Source organism: Aethalodelphis obliquidens, unplaced genomic scaffold, assembly GCF_003676395.1.
Source record: "Aethalodelphis obliquidens isolate GAN/ISIS:26980383/991018 unplaced genomic scaffold, ASM367639v1 scaffold44, whole genome shotgun sequence".
NCBI classification, from domain to species: domain Eukaryota; kingdom Metazoa; phylum Chordata; class Mammalia; order Artiodactyla; family Delphinidae; genus Aethalodelphis; species Aethalodelphis obliquidens.
In genome coordinates this window covers 9,153,050-9,172,632 of record NW_020837988.1, presented here as the reverse complement: position 1 = coordinate 9,172,632, position 19,583 = coordinate 9,153,050, and the positions used below count along the sequence as shown (strand labels likewise).

The 19,583-nt window shown below is 57.8% G+C and overlaps 2 protein-coding genes and 1 pseudogene across 2 annotated transcripts; 1 reads left to right on the top strand and 2 right to left on the bottom strand.

Annotated features, from left to right (window-relative positions):
• Positions 1 to 804: 804 nt before the first annotated feature.
• On the bottom strand, positions 805 to 4,705 carry LOC113606509 (transcription initiation factor TFIID subunit 13 pseudogene; annotated as a pseudogene).
• A 1,368-nt stretch (positions 4,706 to 6,073) lies between these two features.
• LOC113606507 (uncharacterized) lies at positions 6,074 to 10,742 on the top strand. The gene is made up of 2 exons (XM_027080869.1): positions 6,074 to 6,713; positions 8,957 to 10,742. Exons 1-2 carry the CDS (start codon positions 6,441 to 6,443, stop codon positions 9,617 to 9,619), a joined length of 936 nt encoding a protein of 311 aa, XP_026936670.1. The 5' UTR covers positions 6,074 to 6,440; the 3' UTR covers positions 9,620 to 10,742.
• Positions 10,743 to 12,945: 2,203 nt separating this feature from the next.
• TMEM235 (transmembrane protein 235) lies at positions 12,946 to 19,520 on the bottom strand. The gene is given in 15 exon segments (XM_027081367.1): positions 12,946 to 12,962; positions 13,232 to 13,358; positions 13,675 to 13,738; positions 14,160 to 14,227; positions 14,230 to 14,550; positions 16,054 to 16,125; positions 16,413 to 16,421; positions 16,615 to 16,678; positions 16,757 to 16,895; positions 17,502 to 17,561; positions 17,564 to 17,581; positions 19,028 to 19,057; positions 19,060 to 19,125; positions 19,128 to 19,252; positions 19,459 to 19,520. Coding segments are annotated over 15 exon segments (1,242 nt in total).
• Positions 19,521 to 19,583: the final 63 nt, after the last annotated feature.

Here is a 19,583-nt window from a genome sequence, read left to right as displayed (position 1 = left end):
GATAGGGATTGCATTGAATCTGTAGATTGCTTTGGGTAGTACAGTCATTTTCACAATATTGATTCTTCCAATCCAAGAACATGGTATATCTCTCCATCTGTTTGTATCATCTTTAATTTCTTTCATCAGTGTCTTATAGTTTTCTGCATACAGATCTTTTGTCTCCCTAGGTAGGTTTATTCCTAGGTATTTTATTCTTGTTGTTGCCATGGTAAATGGGAGTGTTTTCATCTTTAGTGTATAGGAATGCAAGAGATTTCTGTGCATTCATTTTGTATCCTGCAATTTTACCAAATTCATTGATTAACTCTAGTAGTTTTCTGGTGGCATCTTTAGGATTCTCTATGTATAGTATCATGTCATCTGCAGACAGTGACAGTTTTACTTCTTCTTTTCCAATTTGTAGTCCTTTTATTTCTTTTTCTTCTCTGACTGCCGAGGCTAGGACTTCCAAAACTATGTTGAATAATAGCGGTGAGAGTCGACATCCTTGTCGTGTTCCTGATCTTAGAGGTAATGCTTTCAGTTTTTCACCATTGAGAATGATGTTTGCTGTGGGTTTGTCGTATATGGCCTTTATTATGTTGAGGTAGGTTCCCTCTATGCCCACTTTCTGGAGAGTTTTTTATCATAAATGGGTGTTGAATTTTGTCAAAAGCTTTTTCCGCATCTTTTGAGATGATCATATGGTTTTTCTTCTTCAATTTGTTAATATGGTGTATCACATTGATTGATTTGCATATATTGAAGAATCCTTGCATCCCTGGGATAAATCCCACGTGATCATGGTGTATGATCCTTTTAATGTGTTGTTGGATTCTGTTTGCTAGTATTTTGTTGAGGATTTTTGCGTCTATATTCATCAGTGATACTGGTCTGTAATTTTGAAAGCACTTATTTTTAGAAGCTTTAATGTGACCTGGGAAAATGAGTTCTCTTAAAACCTGACAAATAGTATAAGCCCCAAAGATTTTAAATCAAATAAGTCTTCCAACACAGAAGCATTCATAGGGGACTTTTAGTTTCTCAAAAAATAAAAAATTAAAATTAAAAAAATCACTCTTGTTATCTAAAGAAAAGAGTATTAAAACAAATTATGTTAAGACAAACACTCCTAAAAAAAGGTTGTATTTTCTATCATTTTCTCCTTAAAAGAAACACAAACCAGTTCACTATCTTTTAATAACTTAAGACTACTGTAATCTAAAAACTTTAGAATACATGAAACACGTCTTAGCTATCAAAGGTACCATTCAGATTTCACATATTAAACAGCTACAGTACAGCCTACGATGGCACAAGTACACTTAAAACATAAATATTAATTCATCATTTAGACGGTCAGAAGTCAGAAGGAACTGAATGGTTTGCAAGGTACTTTGACTTACATGTGGTCACTAAAATCCAGTAAGTAATTCAAAGTATGGTAATATAATCGCAGGCAATGAAAGGCTCAAATATCACTATGAAATTGAAGACATGAAAATAAAGACTGAAAACTTTGTGGTTCTCTAGCTTTCATTCACATGGCTAGATATCAGAACCTTACTGTGGAAAATATAGTTATTAAATATGATTTCCCAGAAAATAATGAAGCTGCAGAAAGTACAAAAGGTGTCAAGAGCCATAGTCGTAGTTTGCTTCATCAAATGCTCTTCTAGCTCGTTTCAGTTCTTCATTCATAGTAAACAAGTCTTTAACCCTAGCAAACTTTCCTGGGTCCTTTCGAATCAAGAAGATGATATCTTCAACTTGTACCTGACCTTGTCTTCCAATTGACGTTGCCTTGTGAGTCATTTCAGTGATGAACTCTATGACAAGGTCTTCAAGAATATCTACTGACTCAGTATAAGGACTCTGACCATCCCCAAACCCATACACCATACACCGTAATTCTTTAGAAAAAAGTCTCTTTTACCCTGTCCACCTTCTGCACCTCCTCCAATTTCTTCATTTTCCTCCTCAAAGGTGGGGTCTTCTTCATCTGCCATCTCAGCAGCCAGCCACTGCCAGTGTGCACCCGCCTCCCACGGAGCTGCTATTGCACACTTAAAAGACTACAGTGTAGTGTAAGCATAACTTTTATGTGCCCTGAGAAACCAAAAAATTTGTGTGACCCACTTTATTGTGATACTCACTTTATAGCAATGGTCTGGAACCCAACCTGCAACATCTCTGAGGTGTGCCTTACACTTACATGACAAATACTTATACACAGTTACATATACCCCCATGTGTGTGCACATGTAAATGCATACCTGTACATGCATACATGCGTGGACATATCAACATGCACGTGCACACAAACTTATACACGTATACATGTACACATACATACATAGACACATTCACACACGTGCATGTGCCTACACAATCCCGAGACCAAGCCTTGTTCAGAGGGTCTCCCCCCTTGATAAGACCTCAGAAACAGACCTCACTGGCCCAGGGAGAGCCCCCCCACTTCTCCCCTGATAGCCTGAGCTTTCTGGTCCCCCCCACCCCCTGCACTGGAAGCCACCACTAGGCGAGGTGGGGGTGGCCAGGTGCCCTGGGACAAGATAGGAGGTGATAAGCAGCACCTGGCAGAAGCAATCTCTGCTGGGCCCAGCCTTCCCCAGAACAGTCCACTCTCTGGGGAAACAGCTCTGCTATGGGAGGAGGAAGGCCCAGTTTGGTGACCAGCTGTGTCACCTTGGTAGCATTCTTGGGTAGCCCCCAAAAATGGCAGGTAGCCCCCTGCCCAGCCCCCCTCCCCTGAGGTTGCTGTGAGGATTAGCTGGGAGGCTGTATGGGGGAAGGCTTGGCAAACTGTGAAGTGACTGCAAACACAAGGTCACTCTGTGGTTCTGCCATGGCTGGGAGGTGCCTGGGGATCCAGCTGTTTGCCCCCTTCTCCCTGCTCCCCTGGGAGCCACCATCACTGCCCCAGTCCCTCCCTTCCTTCCCACAGAGGCCTCTGCTCCCCTCCCCCCACTTCCCAGCAGAAGGGTTGGAGCCAGACACTGAGATAAGGGGCTTGTTTTCTAAGGGCCCGGAATTCGGTGGAGATTGAGGGTCAGGGCCGGAGGGCACTGGCGCTGGCGGGAGGAAGGGGGGCGGGGTTAGGGCATAGTGAGCCTTTCCTTGGGGCCCCAGACCCTATGGGGACTTGCAATTTCCACCCTTTCGGGATGGCTCTGCAGGCACAGGGGGAGAGGTGGAGAGCTCCAGTTGTTGGGCCCCATCTCCACCCCTGCTCCCTTCTCCTTCAGGGCCTCAAACGTTCCGGCTGCCTCCTACCCCAATGCTCCTCCTACCCCAATCCTTTGCGCATGCTGTTCTCTCTGCCCAGAACACTCTCCCCTCTGCCTTTGTCTGATTAACACCTTAATGTCTTCAAAGCTCAGCCCAATCACTGCTTCCTCCAGGAAGCCTGCCCTCATGCCTCAGCCAGGTCCAATGCAGCTTCTCCCAGCGCCAACAGGCAGCATCCTGTCCCCATCCCGAGGACCTGACCTCCAAGGGCAGGCTGCTTTGCTCTCCTTTATCCCCAGACCCAACCCGGAGCAGACACATGGCAGAAGTCCGATGAAGGTCAGTGTCTGAGAGTCCTCTTTGCTGAGGGGTGCCCTGATCAGAGGTGTGGGTGCCTCTTCTGGTGACCTTCAGCCCCTCAGGACCGACTTCCTCCCGTGAGGAAGAGACATCTGTGGCCCACACTCTGGGAAGGGGAGCTGCTGAGTGGGGCTGGGCACTCAGAGGGAGGCCTGTCCTCCCTGAGTGAGGGAAGGTCACCCTGCAGGAGGCCCAGTCCAGGCTGTCAGGCTGCACCCCACAGCAGCACGAAGGCCCAGGGCCCTGGACTGTGACCAGTAACCATGATAGAGCAGCAGCAGGAGGAGAGCAAGCACGCATACACAGTACTCACTACCAGCCAGGCGCCAGGGTCAGCAGGAGAAGCCTTAAGTCATCAAATCCTCAACAGCGCATTTTGCATTTAAGGAGACTGAGGCACGGAGAGGTTAACTGAGTTGTCCAAAGCCGCACACCTGGTAAGTTGGGACTTGAGTCAGTCGGGTCCTTTTACCACTACCTCGCATGGCCCTGGGTGGAGGCAGCCCACCCGTGAAGGGTCGGGGGTATGGAGGAGGGGGCTCTCCATGCACCCCTCTAATTCCACCTCCATCAGAAGTCGGACGCTCAGATGGGTTGCACCATCTTTGCGTCCCTCTGCCTGGCACCTAGGCGATGCCTGACACCAGTGGGTGCTCAATAAATCTGTACTGAAAAAAGTAGATAATGGGAAGCTAGTTTTTAGGGGCAACGTAACACAGTGGTTCAGAGCTGGACGCTCCTCGCCAAGTTCATTAGCTCTCTGTGTCTCAGTTTCCCCATCTGTAAAACGGGATGAAAAGAGTACTTTTCTCCTCAGAGCTGTTTAGAGACTTTACTGCGTTCACACTTGTAAAGTGCCTGGGACAGTGCGGGGCACACGGTAAGAAGCACATGAGCGTCTGCTCTATAAAAACTTGCCTGGTTTCGGTTTCTTCTTGGGTAAGCAGAACCCTTCCTCTCCCTCATCCCTGGTTCGCGCGTCGCAGACCGCGACGAAGGTCGTACTACAACTCCCAGCATGCCGCGGGGGCCCTCTCCCGGACTTGCGCGGTGCCGGCCGTGACGAAGGCCGAACTACAACTCCCAGCGTGCCGCGGAGCCGTCCCGCCAGCCACGGTCGGCCGCGGCCGAAGTTCGGAAAGTCCTGCTGCTCGGATCCCGCCGCTCCCGGTCGCCCTCGCCGGGGAGGTCGGGGCGGGGGAGCCGAGCGCTGCCCCCGCCATGCTCCGCAGACTGGCCCGGGCTGCGACCCAGCAGCAGAGGGCCTTCTGGGCGCGGGGATCTGGGAGCCAGGCGGGGATCCCGACGCACGTGGTGGACCTGCGCAGCGACACGGTTACCAAGCCCGGGCCGGCCATGAGGCGCTCCATGGCCGAGGCGGTTGTGGGGGACGACGACTACGGCGAGGACCCCACCGTCCGCGGTGAGCCCGGCGTGCAGGCCGGGGCCGGGGGTCCTCGCGGCGACCCCAGTGCGCTGTCCATGGTGCTGGCGGGGGGAGAGGTGGCCCGGGACCCGGGGTGGCGGCTCAGCTGCAGGCTAGGCATTGCGCTTGGCGTCCTTGCGGCTCAGTCTGACGCATCACTCGAGAGCCTGTTAGAAATGCAGATTCTCGGGCCCCACACCGGACCTCCTGAGCCAGAATCTGCAAGTTAAAACAGGATCGCCGGGTGACTTGACTCATTAAAGTGTGGCCCCACTGCCCGATGAGATGGGTGTTATCTCATCTTGCAGAGGAGGGCTCCGAGCAGCTGAGCCAGGCACTCAAGTTCCCATACCGAATAAATGGCAAAACAGGACTTGAACCCAGGCCTTCTCACTCTAGCACCGTTAGCTATTGTCCTGCACCCACCACCTTCCCACATGAAGACAAAGAGAAAACCCACCTAGAAAAGGGGATTCTCCACAGGCTGCATTACCCCACCCCCCGCGAGGAGTGGGTTCTAAAAACCTAGGGAGTGTTTTCAAGATGGTGACTGGTGCCACCACCCTGGGTTGAGTTGCTGCCTTAATGAACCATTGCTATTGCTGGAGTGTGAAGGACCGTCAGCTGTGCTAGGGGCAAGCCTGAGGGTTACCACTTGAGCCCTGAGGGCCTGGATGTGGGGTCAGGTGGTGATGGGGCTGATCATGCATCCAGCAGACACCCACTTTTGCCTGAAACTTCAAAGATGCTGACCCACTGCTCAGCAGGCCACCTGATGCAGAGACAGTCACCCCCACTGAGGGGAGGGAGGTGCTGGGGTTAACGTGCATCCACAGAGAGTGCCTTGGGGACTGGCAGGTGGGGACATGGGACTCGCAGGAAATGGGGACTTTGTGGAGGAACCTCTTAAAAGATGAGTGAAGTGCTCCACCCCCAACCCTGGGCAGGGAAGGGAGTGCTGGCTCACCGGGCAGGGGAACTGCAGAAGCAGAAGCAGAGTGGTGCAAAAGGTGTCTGGGATATGGATGGGGAATGGGGCTGGAGTGGGTGTGCAGGAGAGCATTCCTGTCCCTGGAGAGGAGGCAGAAGGCAGATCCCACCGGTCCTGAATGTCACGGCAAAGGCTTCATACTGTATGCCACAGGCAGAGGGGAGCCACAGTGAGCTTTAAAGCCGGAGCTGGAAGCCCCGCCCCCTCCATCCCCCCAGTCTCCTCCAGTCCTTCTGTTCTGGGAGAGGAAGTCAGCAGAGAAACCGCAGGGCCCCACCTGCAGGGGACTGATGGGAAAGGAAGTGAGACAGGTGTGAGGTCTGGGTGGGACAGGAGGGTTCAAACCACAGAGTTTCAGTGTGTGTGGGGAGAACATGGCCCAGGAGGAGGCGGGGCACAGAGGGTCGACTGAGGGGCCCCTGGACCCAGATGTGCAGCCAAGACCACAGGCTGCAGCTGGCAGACCAGGGCTGGCGTCCTGCTTGGCTACGCACCACAGCCTTGGGCAAGATGCCCTCATCCGGACAAAGGGCTCATGGGGTCGGCAAAGAGAGGAATTTGAAAAGTGCCATTGTTGATGGGCTCCCCCCGCCGCGCCCCCATCCCTTCCCACCTCAGAGCTTCAGGCCACGGCTGCGGAGCTGCTCGGGGTGGAGCAGACCCTGTTCGTGCCCACAAACACCATGGCCAACCTCATCTCTGGTGAGCGCGGGGTGACTTCCATTTGCCCTCCAGGCCCTCCCTCCATGCTTCTCCCTTTTGTGCTGGGGGCTGTGACAACGTCCGTGGGGCTCCGAGCCATCTGGAACCTGTAACTACACCCTCCTCTCACCCCTTCCTGCCTGGTGGTCCTGCACTGAACTTCGTGACTTCCCAGCATGCTGCCACACCTTTGTAAATTGCCCCTTTATCAAATACTCCGGATTCCCAGGGTGCGAGTGCCCTCTGTTTCCTGCTAGGGCCTGACTGGTGCCCGTGCCCTGGGCCGCTTATTCCCCAAACAGCAGCATCATGGCTGGCTTCCCCACGCAGGAGATACCCTGCAGGTGGGCTGCAGGGCACAGGGGTGTAGGGTGTGCAGCGCCCAATGATCCACAGGGTCACCGTCTTAGACTTGTGGACTTAGTGAGATGGTTTTCCAGCACATGGCAGGAAGGTGTCTTGAAGGGGCGCTCTTTCCTAATTGGCATAAGGCACTTGGGAGCTAGCTGTGGCCTTGGGGGTCAGTCCGGCTGAGCTGGTTGGGGATAGATGGGCCCCATGGGACTCGGTGCCAACGCTGTCCCCCACCCCATCTACCTTAGTGATGTATCACTGCCAGCGCCGGGGCTCCCCGCTCCTCCTTGGGCAGGAGTGCCACCTCCACGTCCAGGAGCAGGGCGGGGTGGCTCAGGTAAGGGCCCAGCACCGCTCGCCTGGGGCCAGCACAGGATGCTCAGCACGTGGGGTGAGAACCTGCCTCCCAGGCACCAAGTTGGGACCTGCAGAGGGAGAAATGGTGGCCTCTCCAGGGAAGGCAGTAAGGAGAGCCATTCCCAGATTGACCACACAGGGGCGGGCTCGGCTCAGGCCAGTCGGTTTGCTGGCTGTGCTTGTAACCCTGCTGCCCCCTAGTGGGAACCCAGAGCACTGGGCGCTTAGGGAGGAGGGACCGCAGCCTCTCAAGCAAACATGGTGCCTTCAGTCCTCCCCCACCCTTAGCTGGAATGTCTATGCCCACGTCCACAGCACAGGGGGACGGCTTCACGGCCCAGAGCTGGGGAGGAGCAGACAGGACAGGGGTAGGAGGTGCTGCTGGACCCCTGGACCTCATCATTTGCACGCCCACACCTGCAGATCGCTGGGGCGCACTCCCACCCCCTCCCAGACCTGCCCCATGGCACCCTGGACCTGGCTGAGCTGGAGGGGCTGGTTGCACGGAGACTTGGGAGCCGCTCCCACCCGGTCTGTGAGCTCATTTGCCTGGAGGACGCCCACAGCAGCTCAGGGGGCCGGGTGCTCCCCATCGAGTGCCTATGCCAGCCAGGCCTGGCCCTGCCACTGTGCCCCCACCACTAGCCAGCTGCTGGCTTTCTGTCCCTCAGGCCCCTCTCCTGGGGTTTAGTCCCCTCTGATACATGCCTGGGTGCCCATCAGTGGCCAGAAGTTCTGTGGGAGACATGGGTGCTGTTCTAGGCGCAGATGCAAAGGGAATTATTGCCCCAGTGCCCAAGCTTTTCTCCAAAGAGCAGAGACCCAGTCCTCGGGGAGGCGAGTCCCCAAGCGGCACCACCTTGGTCTGGTCTTAGAGCCAGTGTGCGAGGGCTGGGCTCTGCCGCTCTCCCCTGCGAGAACTTGAGCGCTAACTAACCCTCCAGACCTATTCCTCACCTGGGAAAGGGGACTGAGGGCATCCTTCCAATAGGGCTGCGGCGAGGCTTCAGTAAGATGAGGCATTCATTGCTTGGCCCACAGTGAGCCCGCCATAAACAGGAGATAAAACCCTTATCCTCAGGCTTCCCTGGTGGCGCAGTGGTTGAGAGTCCACCTGCCGGTGCAGGGGACATGGGTTCGTGCCCCGGTCCGGGAGGATCCCACATGCCACAGAGCGGCTGGGCCCGTGAGCCATGGCCGCTGGGCCTGCGCGTCCGGAGCCTGTGCTCCGCAACGGGAGGGGCCACGCAGTGAGAGGCCCGCGTACCACCAAAAAAAAAAAAAAGAAAAGAAAAAAAAACCCCTTATCCTTGACCCCCTTTCACAGAGGACAGCCTCAGGCCCAGGCCCAGAGTGACTGCTCGGGTGCCAGATGGCCAAGCTTGTCACCAGCCAGCTCTCCTGACTCAAAGCCCTCATGCTTCCTCAAGGACACAAGCCCAGTGACCCTCCAGTGATCTTCTGGAGACCCATCCGCCCTCTGCCCCTCCCCCCAGCCTGGCCCTCTGACCCCTCCTGCCTCTCACCCCCAGGTGCACCTGCTGGCCCGGAGCTATGGGGTCCAGGTTCACCTGGATGGGGCCCGGTTGATGAACGCCGCGGTGGCTCTGTGCATGCCCCCTGCCCGCATCGTGGAGCACTGTGATTCTGTGTCTCTCTGTTTCTCCAAGGTAGGGAAGCTGCTGGGCCGCCCCCGACACAGGAGGGTAGAGATGCCCACAGCAAGAGGCCGAGTTGGGTCCCCGAGCTCCTATGTTGACAGCCGCTCACGCTGGGCCCCTCTAACCCCCTCCCCGATGAGGCCACAGTGTCGCCCATCCCTGTCCCTTTTGCCCCCTCCCGAGGACAGAGATGCACACCCATGGGCAGGCAGGCAGGACTCTCCTCTCTTCCCCCAGGGCCTCGGCGCAACAGTGGGGGCCCTGGTTGGGGGACCCAAGGGCTTCACTGAAGAAGCCTGGCGCCTCCGGAAAGCCCTGGGTGGGGGGATGCGCCAGGCGGGGGTGCTGGCTGTAGCTGCCCTGGTGGGACTGACTGACGCTGAGGAGGTGCTGCTGAAGGACCACCAGAACGCCCAGAGGTTTGCCAGAGGTGCCTGGACACCCCCCACTTCCCTTTGGCCCCAGGGGTGTGCCTTGGGGGTCCCCTGTAGCCGGGCCCAAACCCCCAGCAGGTGTGCATCCTTCCAACTCTAGAAGGTGAAGGTTAGCCGCTGAACCAGCAGGGGTGGGATCCAGGTGGTCTATGCTTTACCAGGCCACAACCCGTGCAGGTCCTAGACCAGTAGGCACCCAGTGCGTGTTAGTAATTTTCTACAGGATCCAGCAGAATGTAGCCTTTAACTTGGGTTGAGTCCTCACAACAACCCCATGATGTCCCCACTTTACAGATGAGGAAACCTAGACCCCAAGAGGTTAACGGATTTGTCCAAGGTCACGGAGCTGAAAAGTAGCAGAGCCAAGCCTGCCCATGTTAGGAATAAGACTCCCTCTTTTCCTCCCACTACAGCTGGGCTGTCCTCTGCCTTTCCTGGGGTGACACGGCTGGAGTGGTAGGGATAGTGGTGGGGTACTGGGGTTGGGCTCCACTTAACACATGACCTGGGCTCAGGAACTGGCATCCCCTGTCTGCTCCACGGATCTCACCACCGTAGAGACGAACATGGTGATGGTGAGGGTGGATGGGCTGCTGCCCGAGAAGCTGTGCCAGCGCCTGCAGACCGTGAGTGCTGACGAGGTGGCCCAGACTGGCCACGCGGTGCGTGTGCTGCTGTCCCCTGGACTGAGCGGTCAGTGCGAGCCGTGTGGCACCGTGACGTCTCTGCAGAGGACACCAAGCTGGCGCTGGGAAAGTGGGCGTTCGTGCTGAGGGCCCTGAGGATGGGGTGACAGACTCTGTGCCCTGGGTGGGATGGAGGGAGGCGGGGAGTGGAGGTGTCTCCAGGGAGTGGGTGGGAGGAGAGGCAGTAAAACAACACCCCTGTCATCCACTGGTCTCCTTGGACCCCTTCACTTCCATGACACATGGGGTGAGGCCTTCCACCTGTTCATCCAGCAAACCTCACGTGCCCCTGTGTCCGGGACAGGGGCCCAAGCATGCAGGGACAGGTGGGACCCCATGCTGGCTCTCCCAGCACAGCCCAGGAGGCAGCCACATGGCTCATGAGGGCATCTTGGGGACTTGCAGGAGGAAGTGTGAGAGGACACAGAAATGGACACTGGTATTGGGTGGCCTAGTAGGGGGCTGGGGCTTTACCTCGCAGTCATCTCATCTGTATTTACCTTTTTAAACAATAAAATTTTTGTGCTTATGAAATAATATGTCATTGCTGCACATAATTTGGGACAGGATCTCCTTTCTAGCAACTCCTGGGGTAATTTAATTTAGGCAGACTCAGTGGTTAAGACCACCCTCCTGCTGAAGTTAACAAGAAAACCTGGACAAAATATATATTTAAAAACCACTTAAGAATAACTGTTAACATTTTTGCGTATTTCTTTCTGGATATTTACATACGTATGTATATATATGAATCTGTGAATGTGTGTACAGATTTTTTTAAATAGGGGCGACAGGCCATCACATCAGTGCTGTAGAAAGCCCTTAGTAGGAATCATAGGAGGAGGACTAGCTTTGTGAGGGTAGAGGATGACTTCAGTTTGAGAGTGTCGTTTTAGCCCTGGTGCACAAGTCGTTAGAAGTGGTCGGAAGCGTAGCCATGGTGCTCAGGAGAGGGCCCGGGCTGGAGGCATGATGGTGAATGTGAGTGACACGAGGAGAGAAGGCATCTGGCGGGCCAAAGAGGCTGAAGCTGAGGACTCTCCTTCTTTGCCTCCCTCATTTTAAAAAAATTATTTAGTTATATCGTTTTGCCACACTGCATGGCACGTGGGATCTTAGTTCCCTGACCAGGGATCGAACCCAGGCCCCCTGCAGTGGAAGTGCAGAGTCTTAACCACTGGACTGCCAGGGAAGTCCCTGCCTCCTTCCCTTAGAAGAATCTAGATCTATGTATACTCTGGGAGATACAGCTCCTGGGGCTCCCCAAGGCCCCAGAACCACTCTCCTGTGCTTGAGGGGTGACAATAATACAGAGAATCAGAAGAAAGCCAGCAACTCTAAACCTCTGCAGTGTCTCCCGCCCTGCCCTGCAAAATATGTACCGTAGTCGTTATGAATTGCTTGGTAACAGACTACCCCCAAACAGCAATAATCCTTCATTACTTCTCATAGTTTCTGTGGTCCAGGAATTAGGGAGAGGCTTAGCTGAGCAGTTGTGGGAGTTCTTGGAGCTACTCAGGAAGCTGCAGTCAAGACCCTTCCTGCCAATGCAGGGAACACGGGTTCGAGCCCTCGTCCGGGAAGATCCCACATGCCGCGGAGCAACTAAGCCCATGTGCCACAACTACTGAGCCTGCGCTCTAGAGCCAGCGAGCCACAACTACTGAAGCCTGCACGCCTAGAGCCCGTGCTCCACAACAAAAGAAGCCACCGCAATGAGAAGCCCGCGCACCACAACGAAGAGTAGCTCCCGCTCGCCACAACTAGAGAAAGCCTGCGCGTGGCAACGAAGACCCAACACAGACAATAATTAATTAATTAAAACAAAAAAAAGACCCGGGCTAGGAGCTAGAGTGAACGTGAAACACCCACTGTGGACTTTGGCCAGCCAGAGACTGAGGCTTGCCTGGGCTGGCCTCACTGAGTCATGGACAGGTCTGTTCTAGAAGCAGGGGAGGGGCAAGTGCCCCTTCTCTCCACCCTCCCTCAGGGAGTTCTAGGATCCCAGGGCCACCCATGTGTGTCTGTTCCAGTGTCCATGCCTGGAGCCCCAGCCTGTCTGCAGTCAGAGAGGCCCAGGGTTAAACTCTCCCACACCCCGACCCCCAGCAAACCCACACGAGAAGCCCTGTGTGAGAGGAGGGAGAGGTCAGGTAAGAGCCTCCCAAGCTGAGAGGACCTGCCCACAAAGCCAGACCCTGGATCCAACATGAGGCCCCAGGAGTCATCCCTGCCTGTGCTGACCAGAAATAAGAAGGAGCTCAATGCATCTGCCGAAGACGACTCTGGATGGACGGACACACAGACCACACACAGGATGTCTCTCTCTGGATGGATAGACAGACAGACACATAGGATGTCTCTGGATGGACACACACACACACACACACACACACACACACACACACGCACAGCTGGTAACAGGGTTTCCCTGCACTGTTTGTAAGCCATGGGCATGTATTGTCTATTCTAAAAAGTTTTAAGAGAGTAAAGGTTTAACTGCACACAGAACGAGCTGATTTCTTTAAGGACAAATTGGCACAATGTTAAATGCTTAAAACACCAGTAGGAAGGGAGGCCCCCACTTAACCCCCAAGCTCTTTGTCCCTCAGTGGGACTCCCTTGATGCCCCCAGAGCTTCCTGTAACTTCCCAAGCAATAAAGGGAGATGGGGGGGGGGGAGGGGGAAGACCGAGGCACAAGAGAGGCCGCCATGGACGCCCCAGCACACACCCCAGACTCAGGAGGGCCCTGAACCTGAAACAAAGGCCAAGGAGGGCTTCAGGTACTGCCCAGCATGGGAGGAGAGGAGCCTCAGCCTCCCTAGACCATGATGACCGGCGTGGGCGGGCCGACCACCTTCCTGTCTGTCTGGCCTCAGAGGAGCACCAGGCCTGGGTGCGCCTCCATTCAAGGAGCCTGCAGTCAGAACTCCAGGCTCTGGCCTCTGCCACCCTGGGTGGCCCCCGCCCAGCCCCTCCCTCTCCACCCTGGCATGGCTCCCCCGCCCCATAGGACTTGCACACCTGCTTGTTCAGGGGCCCACACGGCCCTGGCAATCACAGACATTCCCCAGGGAGCTGCAGACCAGGATCGGGTCCTGGAGCGCCGGCCCCTCAGAAGGAGCAGCAGCACCAGGACGGGGACAAAGGCCTGAAAACAGGGGCAACAAAGGCATGTCCAGTCCCCTCAGCTCCCCCTGCACCTGCACATCCGAGGGGTCCCCCCAGTCCTCAGTCCCCTCCCCAGCAACGCCTGCCCTGGGGAGGGGCGGGGAGAGGACAGAATAGAGGCCTGCGTGGGCACGGGCTCTGCCATCTGCTCTGGGGTGATCTGGGCCTAAGTCTTCCTTCCGTAAAATGGGTGAATGGTAACTGCTGTGAAGGGTGACTGGGAGACTGGACGAGCAGAGTGGACGAGCGGGCAGCGCTCAGCACGGCGCCTGGCACAGGGGGTGTCTGCCGGATACCTGCTTCTCTCTCGAACTGCCCCCTCCTGAGGCCTGGGGTAGCTTTTCCGCCTGACTCAGGTACCTAGGAATGGGGGCAGCTGTGGCACACCAGAACTGATAGGGAGCAGCGAGCGCAGGCCATGGCCTCAAGAGGCCAGGAGGCCCGCTGACCACCCAGGAGCCTGCAGCACCCTCACGTGACCACCACAAGCCGGCCCTCAGCCCTTCGCTGCTGCTTCTTTCTGGGACTCAACCGTTCTCACCTCTAAGAGGAGGCTACACCACTTAGGCCCTAAAGAAACAACAGAGCAGAGGAGCCCCCCAGACATCAAGCAAGAGAAGTCTGGATTCTCAGCTCTGCTCTCAGCCCTCTGCTCACCCCAAGGCCACCCCTCCCAGCCAGGACTCCAGCCAGGCCTTCAGAACTGAGCTCCCAGCCTCCTTCCCGGGGCCTCTCAGGGCCGGGCTCTGACCACCCACTCTCAGGAGATGCACAGGGAAACCGAGCCCCTCTGCCATGACCTGCCTGCCTGGGACTCAGATGCCCACAGAGTGGGGGGCGCCCGGCTGCCGGTTCAGGCTGAGGGCTCGAGCCTCTGTGACCAGGAGGACTCCGCTGGGTGCCTCTGAGGGACAGGAGCCCCAGGCCACAGACCAGCCAAAGCTGATGCAGATGTCCTGCACGTGTCGGGGGCCGTCCTGGCGGGCCGTGTCAGCTAAGGCCAGGTGTGAGTAGCTGATGTAGGTGCTGACCCCTGCCAGGGTCAGGGCGCCTGGGGGAGGGGGTGCAGAGTGACCACTCAGCGCGTCTGCCTGCTGGGGGCGCCTGCCCTGCCTGGGCCCCTGGCCAAGGTGGGTGCGCAGACACAGCCTCGGAAGCTTCTGCCCACTGGCCTTTGGGGAAAACGGAGGCTCCGATTCAGTCCTCAAACCTCAGGGCCTCACTCCACAAAACCGCCTTGCAAACAGCACGGCCTACAGCCCCGACACATGGTCCCTCCTCACATAACTGCTTCCACATATACAGCACCCTCCCATACCCCCTGGAGTTCCCAACACACACACACACACACACACACACAGTACATGGCCAGTGACCTGTACTGGCAGCCGGGAAGGGTGGGGGGAGCTCTGGAGCTCTCATCAGACATCCTGAGCCAGGCCCCTGACCTGCACTTCCGTCCCCTGTTCCTCACAGCTCCCCCTCCCCATTTTACTGGGCCCCAGCCTCCCCTCCTGGCCCTAGCTCAGTGTATCTCTTTCCAGAGGCCCTCTCCCCTCCCCAGGTCTGAGTTTCAGCCCCTTCCTATAACTCCTGTTTTAACCCCTGTCCTTCACCAGACGAGGATGCCCTCCTCCTCTGACCCTGCATCTCTGCACAGTCAAAGGAAGGAGACTGGCTTTGCACATAGTGCCTGGCGACCCTGGAGGGCCAGGGGCAAGCGACGAGCTGGGCACTGGGACACCTGCCTGTCCACCCAGGCTCAGAGGGACCAGCCCAGAGAGTCAGCTGCAGGCTGACATCAGGGCCTGCCCTTGGTGCCCGCTGTAGGGAATGTACGGTGCTCCCTCGGGACACTGCCCAGCCACAGCAAGAGGCTGACCAGATCTGACCTTCGGGGCCAGGTCTGGATCTCACTGGGACCCAGAGAAGGGACAGAGTCTGGGGTGATGGCTGTGGAACTCATCACCCCAGGCCCTGTCCGTCCCCAACCCCCTAGCTCAGGACCCAGCCAGTGTCATGCTGGAGCTCTCTGTGTCCCTCCCTTTTCTTGCAGTGATGATGGTGATGGGGAGGGCTGGGGTGATCTGGCCTCACACAGGTCCCCTTGGTGTGACATTCCTGTCTCAGAGCCCCCAGAGCTGGTGCATCTGCCGGCACTGGCCTCACCTGGGCCACCTGTGCGGGCTCCTGACGGTGATGTCAGATGATCCATTTCCACCGGGTACCCGCCATGCAAGGAAAGCAGAGGTGCAGCCAGTCTGGCTTCTGAGCAGTGGAGCAGACAGGGTGTTCTTGGAACCAGGCCCACTGCCGGCCCGCCCTCGGAGTCAGCGGAGCGCCCCCTAGCAGCTGCCTGCAGACCCTCCCTCCACCCACTGGCCAGTGCCTTGGTTCCAAGCACAATACCAAGTCAATACAAATTCCTCCTGCTCTCATTCTCTACACCAAACACCTAGGCTGCTGGTCACCCTGGCAACTGGCACCTACTCCCTCCTGACCAAGGCCTCCCAAAGGGCCCAGCAGCCCCTGGGGAGGATGCAGGCCTGCCCAGGAGGGAGCCCCAGGCCAGTGTGTTCTGGTCCTCGTGCCACAGCCCTGACAGTGGAGCTGGCCCAGGACACCAGACTCGGCTCAGGGCTGGCCCTGGATGGAAGGGGTCACTGAGGACTGACCCTGAGGAGCCTCCAACCCACGGTCAGCGACAGCCAGCCGTGGGCAGCTGGGGACAGCGGGTGGGTGGCTGGCTGGGGCAGACAGCACAGAAAGGCAGTGAAGAGGACTCCAGGACAAGCTTCCTGCTGAGCTCAGGGAATCCTCGGACCTCTCAGCAGGAAGATGCGACCCAAGTGCCTGCAACGCTGTGTCCCTGAGGGAGGGCTCGGCCCAGAGCCTGCGGGCTAGACGTACGCCAGCTCATGCACTGTTACTAGCTGCAGTCTGGGCCTGGCTTGGGGTCACTGCCAAGGACTCCAAGGTCCCGTCTCACCCTGTCTGGCAGATGCCAACCCCCCTGCCTGCATTGCCCCCTCACCAGGGTGATCTGGGAAGGACAGGGAACAGGTGCGGGTTGGTCCGCCACCCCTAGTGCACGTCCAGTGGGGCAGTTCCTGGGACCCCTCAGAGATCCTCGTTCCTCCTGCGCCTGGAAGCTCAACCCTGGGGCTCCCCAGCCCCAGTCCCTGGCTCTGGGTTCACGATCAGAATCCCTGCCCCTACAGAGGCCCCAGAGCCACCCAGGGCGCCCCCGCCTGCTGCAGCTCAACGGTCAGGGTGGGCCCCACGCTCAGAGCAGCGGGGCTGGGGGCGTAGGGGATGGGGCAGGAGAGGCAGCACCCCACTGCCAGGAGCTGCGGCCCTCACAGCCCCCAGACTCACCCCCCCAACAAGAAGCGGCAGCCCATGAAGAGCAGCCGGGGGAAGCTCTGGGCCGGGGAGCCGAGGAGGCCACGGATCCGGCCGCACACGACAAGGACGTGGCTCGGGGGCAGGACCACCACGAGGGCTCAGCGCAGCGCTGCCGGGAGAGGGGTTTCAGGGAGCAGGAGGGGACCCGGACTGGCCCCCCAAGGAAAGCCCAGCTGAGCACTTCAGAGCCTTGTCTGCCTGGAGGTCCTCCTTCGTAGGACGCTCGGGACTGTCTTGGCCTTGGCCAGAGGAGGAGCTGGGCCATCCGATTCCCTCTGATGTCTCCACGGTAACCACCTGACCCTCCCAGGGGCCACCCCTTGTCCTGGCACAGCCTTCCTGAGGCCCAGGGTGAGGGAGGCTTCCCAGTGCCCTCCCCAACCTCCCAGGCTTCTCTGGGGCAGCAGAGATGTGCCCCCAACTCACCAGGTGGGAGATGCCCACCGGGTAGACCCATTTGGAAACATAAAGGAGAGTCAAGAAGGGGCATAGGGAGGGCAGGACAGGCTGGGGGTCGGGCGCCTGTGGTCACAAGCCAATAGCAGAGCATGGGGGCTGAGGCCAGTCATGGGGTTTTTCAGATACATATGGCAGTGTCCTCTGGGCAACAAAGGGTCCAGCTGGAAGCAGTTCTGTGGGCCTAGGATGAGGGGGTTCTGAGCCTTGCCTGGAGATTAAGGAAGGATGGGGAAACGCTTGCCACACCAGCACGCACACATGAGGTGCTGCGCCAAGGTGGAGGCGTCAAGGCTCTCAGTGGCAAAGGGGTCAATCGGGGGATGCAGCTGTTCTGCCCTAAAAAGCAGAAAGAACGCAAAACCTGGTGGGCTGGACCCACCCTGTACTTCTCAGAGATAGGTGGCCTGCAGGTTCTCACCCCCGACCAGAGCTGAGGGCCCCGAGAGGTGGCCACAGGGCCCCATCAGGTCCTCTCCTGCCACTTGGAGTTGAGGCCCCAAACGGGTTTGGACGGCTCAAGACCTTTTGTTTGTTTATTTAATGTACAAATAAGACCTACGTGGGTGCCTGTCGAAAAGTTTCAAACACTGCAGAGAGGCTGCCCTCAGGCCTCCCTTGGGCCGGCTCACACGTGGAAGCCAGGCTTTGCCTGCACAAGAAAGGGGCTCTCTGACTCTCGCACACACGGGCACACATGCGTGTGCACACAGGCAAGTCGGGAGAGCCTTGGAGCCTTGGGCTGCCTGTGGGGTGGCTGAATAAACTGCACTGTCCTTCCTCCCCGGCAGCTCCGAGGAGGCACTGTGTCACACACACGCACAAACGGACCTTGCTCACATACACGTGCACACTCGTTTACTCATGCTCACGCACATCCCTGCCACCCTGTGCACGTCCTGTGCAGCGGAAGGCCCCCAGGCTGGCCCCAGCTTGGCGAGGCCCGCAGCTGGGGTGCGTGTGGAAGCCCGCTGCCTCTCCCCACCCCTCGCCGAAGAAAGCCCTCCCCGCCCCTGCCCGGGTCTGAAGCCACGCGGCGCTCTGGTTTTCCGCCTGTGTGTCAGGCCATCGGGGGTATGGGAACAGGGGCCCTGCGCCACAGCCCTGGCTGTGCCTCACAGGGACCGGGGCTAATGGGGTGACCAGACCGAGCCCTGGACGGTAATAAAGAAACAACTCCCAGTCACTGGGATGAGGAACCCTGGCCTTGCCAGGGCCCCAGCTCCCCACACTGGGCCTCCCTCCTGCACACTGGCTCCCAGCTCAACCCCAGGGCCCCTGCAGACAAGTGACAAGAACAGCAGCTGAGCACCCCTGGGTGCTGGGCCTGCCCGTGTCTCCCCTCCCTAATTCCTCCCACCCCGAGCCCTGCATCCAGAGAGGCATCATTTTCTCCCCATCTGACAGATCAGAACTTGGAGGTTGAGGGACAAGGTCCCAGGTCACCCAGCAGTGTCCTGCCATCACTTCCAACGCAAGACAGGCCCCCAAGGGCGAAGCCAGGGGACCGTCAAGGGCTCCTGCTCTGGAAGGCTCTTGGGTCCTTATGGCGCCACCCAGTGCCCCCCTTTTCACTTCCCACCCTTGGCTAGGCCCTGAGCCAGAGTCCCTTCCTCCTCCGGCCAGACTGTCACCAAGACAGGTGGGGGAAAGGGGTGCCTGAGAGACCCCCTTGTGGGCAGACAGGCAGGGGATGGGGCAGCCTCTCAGAGCTGCTCTGGGAGGAGGGGGTGTGGCCCCTGGGTCTGAGGGGAAGGGGTCACGCGGGGGAGGGGCAGCCGGTACCTTCGCAGATGCGCCAGAGCCGCGAGTGGGAGGGTGGCCGCTGTGGTTGCCTGCGTCCGCCACCTGCAGGAGGTACTGGTCGCTGGCCACGGCGGCACCAGCAGTGCAAAGCTGAGCAGCACGCCCAGCCGGGCCTTGCGGGTCGGGGGTGCAGGGACCGGAGCGGAGCCGGGTATGGGGGAGAAGAGGGAGCCAGAGGGTGAGGGGGAGCACGGGAAGCTGGCACTTAGGGGGTGGAGAGAGCCGAAAGTGGGGGGAGAGGGCGTTCTGGAACCTGGGGGAGTAGGGCCAGGGAGAAGGGCTGGGGGGCACTTGGTGAGCAGGACCGGGGAGGGGGCGCGGGGAGCGGGGAGTGGGGAGCCGAGCGGCAGGCGGGCACTCCCGGGGCTCTTCTGGGTGCAGTGCCCCTCTAGTTCGTCGGGAACTCCCACCTGTTGGTGATCGCGTGATAGCCCGCCCAGCTCGCCCCTGAGCTGTGTTCAAACGCCAGCATCCCCAGCGAGCTGGCTGCTGGCTGTGGGTCCCTGGGCAAATTTCTTAATTTCTCTGACCCTCC